At 54.9% G+C, this 7,594-nt stretch overlaps 1 protein-coding gene across 1 annotated transcript; it reads left to right on the top strand.

The window, feature by feature from the left end:
* LOC142827361 (olfactory receptor 52B2-like) lies at positions 1-948 on the top strand. The gene has a single exon (XM_075922517.2). The coding sequence runs from the start codon at positions 1-3 to the stop codon at positions 946-948; it is 948 nt and encodes a 315-aa protein (XP_075778632.2).
* Positions 949-7,594: the final 6,646 nt, after the last annotated feature.

Genomic DNA, 7,594 nt, shown 5'->3' on the forward strand with positions numbered 1-7,594 from the left:
ATGATGCCAGCCGACAATCACAGCGTTTTTACCCCCGTCACCTTCATCCTGACCGGATTCCCAGGTACGGAGGAGTCTCAGGTCTCGCTCGCCAGCCCCTTCTGTCTGATGTACATTGCGGTGCTTCTGGGGAACTCTCTCCTCCTCTACATCATAGCGACAGAGCGAAGCCTCCATGTGCCAATGTACCTTTTCCTCTCCATGCTGGCTGCTGCAGACCTGCTGTTATCCACCACCACAGTGCCCAAGATGCTGGCCTTGTTCTGGTTCAGAGCAGGGGAAATTTCTTTTGCTGCCTGCCTCACACAGATATTCTTCATCTATGTGAGTTTTTTCGCAGAATCAGCCATCCTGCTGGCCATGGCGTTTGATCGGTACGTTGCCATCTGCAACCCCCTGAGATACACCACCCTGCTCACCAAGCCTGTGGTCGGGAAGATCGGGCTGGCGGTTCTCACAAGGAGTTTCTGTTTCGCTTTCCCCATTGTCTTTCTCGTGATGCGAATGAAGATCTGCGGAAATAACCTCCTGCCTCACATCTATTGCGAGTTCATGACCCTATCCCGGCTGGCCTGTGACAGCATCACATTCAACGTCTGGTACGACGTAACCAAGACCATTTCAGTAATTGGCTTGGACACTGTGCTCATTGCTGTGTCCTATGTGCTGATCCTCAGGGCCGTCTTCCAGCGCCGGTACCAGGGTGCCCGACTCAAGGCTCTGCGCACCTGTGGCTCCCACATCTGTGTCATCCTGTTGTACTACCTGCCAACTTTTGTCTCCTTCTGCAAATACCAATTTGGACAAATCATCCCTGGTTCTACTCTCAACCTCCTGGCCAACGTCTATGTGCTCCTTCTCCCCATGTTAAACCCCGTCATTTATGGGATGATGACAAAAGAGATCCTGAAGCGGGTGATCAAGATGTTTTTTAGATGCTGCAGCTGAAGCCTCCTGGCTGAGCTGAAAGAGTCAAGGAAATGCCTCGGGACTTGGAAATGAAAGCCGGGTTTTCTTCTGAATTGCCGTTGTATTGTAACGATGGACTTTCACTTCGTGAACTTGACGTAATTCTTCATCCAAGTTGTCTCCATTATTCCGGGGCTGCCCTGGCTCCAGGAAATCTGCTTCCTTCCAAAAAAAGGCAGCTGGAGCGAGTGAGCCTTGTGCTAATTTGAATTGGAACAGCAAAGCAAGAAAGAGCAAAGGTAAAGTCCCCACGGGAGGGAGGATGGTGTGTTCGTCTGCTCTGCGGCAAGCTGCATCTGAGCTACCCATAGAAGGTGTCACCAACGGGTCACAAAACCTGCACCGATGCACCAGTCAAATCAACTGTGAGACTGCACCAAAGAGAAGGGGGAACAGAAGAGCGGCCATACTGGGTCAGACCAAAGGTCCATCTAGCCCAGTCCACCAGCAGTGGCCAATGCCAGCTGCCCCAGAGGGAGGGGGCACATGGGAATCCCCCTCCGGATCCAGAGGGAGGGGTGCCAGAGCGTGTTCTGCTCCCAGCCTGCCCTGTCCCTTCGCCGTGAGCGCACTGTGGAGCAGTATGGCGGGCGGGGGCACGATTCCTCAGGGGACGGCGCAGGGATTCTGCGTCCCGTCTCCCCCCGTCCCAGCACCAGCACATTGGGGGACATCCACTGGCCGTGTTGGCCTGGAGACCGGCCCGGAGGATGGAGCTGGGCCAGCACAGACCCTCCACCCCGCCCCACCGCAAACACGGCCAGGGATTGAGATTAGGCCCGGCTTAGCCAGGCTGGTCTCACTCGGGTCCCCACACAGGTGGCTTCACGGCCGGGACCATGCAAGAGAGGTTAGGAGGTGCCGTGGGGGAGGGGCTCATCGGCACATGCTCCCTGGTCCCAAATGACCAGGGGGAGCGAGAGAGCAGAATCAGGGGTCTGGTTTATTTCATTCTAAGGCAGTGGTCCCCAACGTGGGACAAAGAGGGTCAGTGATACATCCCCATGCTGCTGGTGTCCCAGAAGACGGGAGGGGAGGACAGAGGATGGATCACTGCTTAACTGCCCTATTCTGTTCACACACACAAACACACACACACGCACTGCAAAGTTGTGGTACTGTTGGAGACAGGAAAAGTTGGACCTTTGGTCTCACCCACCTTGGCTCGTTTTCGGTGCTGCTGGGATATTTTGTCTCCCCAGCTGCAGGAATGGGAGGGGGATAAAACGAGGGGCGGGGGAAGATTCCCCCAGAGATTTGTGACATTAGAGAACAGGACCTGTGACGGAAGACTGAAAGCCCTGGGCTTGTTTAGTTTGGAAAAGAGAAGATTGAGAGGGGACATAGAATCATAGAATCATAGGACTGGAAGGGACCTCGAGAGGTCATCGAGCTTAGTTTAGAAAAGAGAAGATTGAGGGGGGACATGATAACAGTTTTCAGGTATCTAAAAGGGTGTCACAAGGAGGAGGGAGAAAAATTGTTCATCGTGGTCTCTGGGGATAGGACCAGAAGCAATGGGCTTAAACTGCAACAAGGGAGGTTTAGGTTGGACATTAGGAAAAAGTTCCTACCTGTCAGAGTTGTTAAACACTGGAATAAATTGCCCAGGGAGGTTGTGGAATCTCCAACCCTGGAGATATTTAAGAGTAGGTTGGTTAAATGTCTATCAGGGATGGTCTAGACAGTACTTGGTCCTGCCATGAGGTCAAGGGACTGGACTCAATGACCTCTCGCGGTCCCTTCCAGTCCTAGGATTCTCTGATTCTGTGATTAGGGAAGCCATTCGATATCCTTTGCCCTCTTTGTTGGCCTTTTCTGAAACATTTCCAGTTCTACAATATCACGTTGGGGACGGGGAAGCCAGAATTGGACACAGTATTTAAACTGTTCACGTACCAGAGATTTCTGCAGTGCCCCTGTGCTAGTGTTTGTGTCTTTCTAATGGTCCTAAGAATCATTTAGCCTTTTGGACCACAGCTGTGCACAGAATGTGAGTTTGTCAGAGAAATATCCAGGGTGACTCCAACGTCTCTTGATCGGGGGGTTGTGAGGCTGCCGTCCCCAACCGGCACAGCGATATTATGATGATGATATTCTAGCCCCTTCGTCACAGTATTTTCTGGGAGCTCACTGATGGGAGGTGCTATTGGACAGGTTTTGCTTCGCTGCGTAGGGGTCTCCTGTCTGTAGGCTGGTGTTATCGTTGTATCTGAAGCCAGGAATATTGGTGGTAACTGCATGGTCTGTGATTACTAGCAGATGGACCTGGCATTGCTCGGGTCTGTAAGGGAAAGTTTGGAGGGATTTTTTGTTTGTTTTTGAAAAATCAATGACAAATGTCCAGGCTTTATTTCAATGACTGTATTTTTCCAACATGAAGGAAAATGAAGGCTGGAGTGGGAGCTCGGGAGTGAGGAGTGGCAGGGGGAATGAGGCTTAGGGCTGAGGGTTGGGAGGTGTGGGGGGGCTCAGAGCAGGAGGCGGGATTGAGTGGGGGGGTGTTCAGGCTGGAGGGAGGTGGGTGCGAAAGTCAAGGCAGGTGGGAGATGAAGGACTCAGGGCAGGGGGCCGAAGATAGGGGGATGGGAGTTGGGGGCTTACCAGGGTTTCCCCAGGTGGCGAGGGGGGCACTATCCGGCAGCGACTCCCCTGCTACCATCCCCCACCAGCTGCCCTCCCCCATGTCCTGCAGGCTGTGCGGGGAGGAGCCAGGATCTAGGGGCTGCCCCTCCTCCAGTCCGCCCATCCCCATGGGCTGCAGGCTCTCCACGGGGGCCAGGCTCGAGGTTTGGGGTAGGGAGTTCAGAGCCTGTAGGCAAGATGATGGAGGCTTGATGCTGCTGCCCCCAGTGGGTGGAAGGTTGGGTGCAGGAGCGGGCTGGGGGTGAGGGTGCAGGGTCTAGAAGGGAGGGAAGGGGGAAGGAGGGGCAGGGAATTGGGGTCTTATCTAGTGTAACTTCCGGAGAAGCACAGGAGGCTCCACACTGCCCTGTTTCTGAAGGCGCCACCCCCACTGCTCCCATTGGCCATTAGTCCTGCCAATGGGAGAGAGGGGGTGGAGCTTGTGGGGAAATGCTTCCCTGTACAACTGTGCCCCCGCCCCCACCAGGCAGAAGCAGCCATGCAGGGGCTTCCATGCCAGCTCCCCACTGCTTCCCTCCACTGCGGAAGAGGGGCAGCCCCAAGACTCATAGGCCGGATCAAGGAAATGTGATGGCTGGATCCGGCCCATGGACTGTAGGTTTCCCATCCCCCATCTAGAGGTTCCCTTCCATCCATCCAACACAGAACCTCTCAGGCCCCCACCCAGTAACCTCAGAAATTCACACCCCAACCCTGGGTGCCTCTTAGAGGCAGTGCCCCCCTACTCACAAACCCAGAGTCTGGGGGGAGAGAAGAAACGTTTTTAATAAAAGGAGGGAAGTAACGTGACATTAATTTGGGAAAACACCATTGAGGGTACATCTACACTTGCACCCTAGTTCGAATTGCTAATGAAGCGGGGATTTAAATGTCCCGCGGTTCGTTAGCATGATCTCGCCAGCGCGTTACTCCACTCAACAGCTGTTCCGAAAGTGAAAGTGCGCGCTGGGACACGTTAGTTCGAACCAACCCCCTTGGCTCGAACTAACGTTACTCCTCAAAAATAGCTGGCCGCTTGCCGTGCCTCCATCACCGCCCTGCTGGCCACATATCACAGCTCTCTGCCACCGCCCTGCTGGCCGCTTGCCGTGCCTCCATCACTGCCCTGCTGGCCACATATCACAGCTCTTTACCGCCGCCCTGCTGGCCGCCTGCCGTGCCTCCACCACCGCCCTGCTGGCCACATATCACAGCTCTTTACTGCTGCCCTGCTGGCCGCTTGCCATGCCTCCACCACCGCCCTGCTGGCCACACGTCACAGCTCTCTGCCGCCACCCTGCTGGCCGCTTGCCGTGCCTCCACCACCGCCCTGCTGGCCACATATCACAGCTCTCTGCCGCCGCCCTGCTGGCCGCTTGCCGTGCCTCCACCACCGCCCTGCTGGCCACATATCACAGCTCTCTACCGCCGCCCTGCTGGCCGCTTGCCGTGCCTCCACCACCGCCCTGCTGGCCACATATCACAGCTCTCTGCCGCCGCCCTGCTGGCCACTTGCCGTGCCTCCGCCACCGCCCTGCTGGCCACATATCACAGCTCTCTGCCGCCGCCCTGCTGGCCGCTTGCCGTGCCTCCACCACCGCCCTGCTGGCCACACATCACAGCTCTCTGCCGCTGCCCTGCTGGCCGCTTGCTGTACATCCACCACCGCCCTGCTGGCCACGCATCACAGCTCTCCACCACCAACCTGCATGCCACACATCACGGCTCTCTGCTGTCGCACTGCTCGCCACCCCTCCACCATCATCGCCCTGCTGGCCACACATCATGGTTCTTTGCACCACTGCCTTGCTCACCACTCGTTACGCCAGTTTGACATTATTTCAAAATAACGGATTGCTGTGTGGACACGCGCAATGGTATTTTGAAGTAACGTCAGTTGTGCCAAGATAGTGCTGCTGTGTAGATGTACACATAGCTGAGCAGGGTTCTTTCAGCTCACTGTGAAACCTTTCATTTGGAACTGATTAAGCACAATCCTGCTTTTCTCTGTTTCCCCAAAATGACACACTGTGACGTAGTGGGGGTACTTGCTGGGCTGTGGTGACCTCTGCTGTCTGGAGCAAGACCCGGCAGGGAAAACCTCAATATGCAAAGGTGAGGCTGAACCTGTTGAACCAGCCACCCCCCATGGGGAGAAACAAAGGGAGGTGGATGCTGCCCTGGCTGGGGGCAGGGCTTGGAGAGGGGGAGTTAGTTCCTGGCTGGAAAGCAGGGGAGAAGGAGCTGGGGAGGGGGCTGGGATTCCCCTATCTCAAGGGGGGCACTGAGGCCTCTTAGCCCCAGTTCCTTAACCAGATTACATCTGTGCTGCACTGTGCTGAAGGAGCAATAAACAACCTCCATTCTACTGGCTGGTGAAGTCTGTTCATGCCATTTTGGGGGTGCAGGAGATGGGGAAATCCCAACGCATTGTCACACACACCTTGGTCTCCACATTGTAGCTGTCCCTTCATGTCAGACAAACAGAGCTGGTGCTGGGTGACAAATGGGGTAGATTGCAAAGAGCAAGACACCACTCCATGTGCTGACTATGGGACCCATTGAGCAAAGTAGGGATCGACTGTATTTGCAAAGCCACGCCCAGGGTCTCTCTGCTTTCCACATGCTGGGAGGGAAGCTATTCTTCAGCTCCTTGTACAAGGGTGACTGTGATGGTTCTCGTGGGTCACAGGGCTCGGAGTCACCCACCCACTGAATCCGGGTAGGGGGACTCTCCTTCATGTGAGGCAGCCGAGTGTTCACTGTGCATGCAAAGAATGGGGGTGAACCAGTCTCGGAGACCCCATGAAACGGTGCCCTGAGCTATCCAGGCCCTGACTCTGGCTGCTCGCCACTAACTCCAGGTTCCTGCCCCAAAACAAGGATCCAATTCCTTGGGTCGCCATCAGCCACCTCTCCAGCACTGCACAAGGCCCTGGGGATAACACAAATGCTGCTTCCTTTGAGAGGAATGGAGAGTTCTCTAGAAATGTGAGGGGGGGAACCAAACTGCTACAACTAATACGCATGGAACAGGAACTCGGACCAAGCTAGTCAAATAGGTTCCTCCCCTTTCTCTCTCTCTCTCTCTCTCACACACACACACACACACTCACACTCTCTCTCAGTCTGTTGCAGAGCTGAAGGATTCTCCATTCACAATGCAGAATGCATTTTGTCATGAACACATCCCCAAAACGCGAGGTGTCTCCTCAGTGAAAGGCTCCAGAGGCCCCTCCCCACCCTGTGGGGAGTGTGGAACGTTCCGGATTTTGTTCGTAGGCAGGGTAAGCCCCTCTGTTGAGAGATTCCTTCATGGACCTCCATGTGGGGTCAACGCCTTGCACTTGTCTGAGGATTTTCCATTGATGAGCTAGGATGGAGCCAGGACAGCCAATAGCTCCCGGCGTTACATCCCCGGCTGACGCCGGCTAAGGGTGAGTGGGATCGCTCTTCTGAAGTGGCCACGCCACCACCCAATGGGTACGTCTACACTACATGGCTCCGTCGATGGAGCCATGTAGGTTTGTTTATTGGGCAAAGGGAAATGAAGCGGCGATTTAAATAATTGCGGCTTTATTTAAATTTACATGGCTGCCGTGCTGAGCCAACAAACACCTGATCAGCTGTTTGCCGGCTCAGCACACTAGTCTGGACACTCCCGTGCCGACATCAAAGCCCTTTGTCGGCAGCCCCGGTAAACCTCATCCCATGAGGAATAATGGGGCGGTCGATAAAGGGCTTTGATATCGGCAGGGGAAAGTCCAGACTAGCGCGCTGAGCCGACAAACAGCTGATCAGGTGTTTGTTGGCTCAGCACGGCAGCCGTGTAAATTTAAATGAAATGGCGCTTATTTAAATCGCCGCTTCATTCCCCTTTTCCTATAACCCTAATCTACATGGCTCCGTCGATGGAGCCATGTAGTGTAGACACAGCCATTGTGTCCAGCTGACTGAAGCTATATTTAGACTGAAGGCTTCTTGTGCAAGAGAGCGTCCA

The sequence above is a fragment of the Pelodiscus sinensis genome, chromosome 1 (genome assembly GCF_052426305.1).
Source record: "Pelodiscus sinensis isolate ZL-2025 chromosome 1, ASM5242630v1, whole genome shotgun sequence".
Classification (NCBI taxonomy): domain Eukaryota; kingdom Metazoa; phylum Chordata; order Testudines; family Trionychidae; genus Pelodiscus; species Pelodiscus sinensis.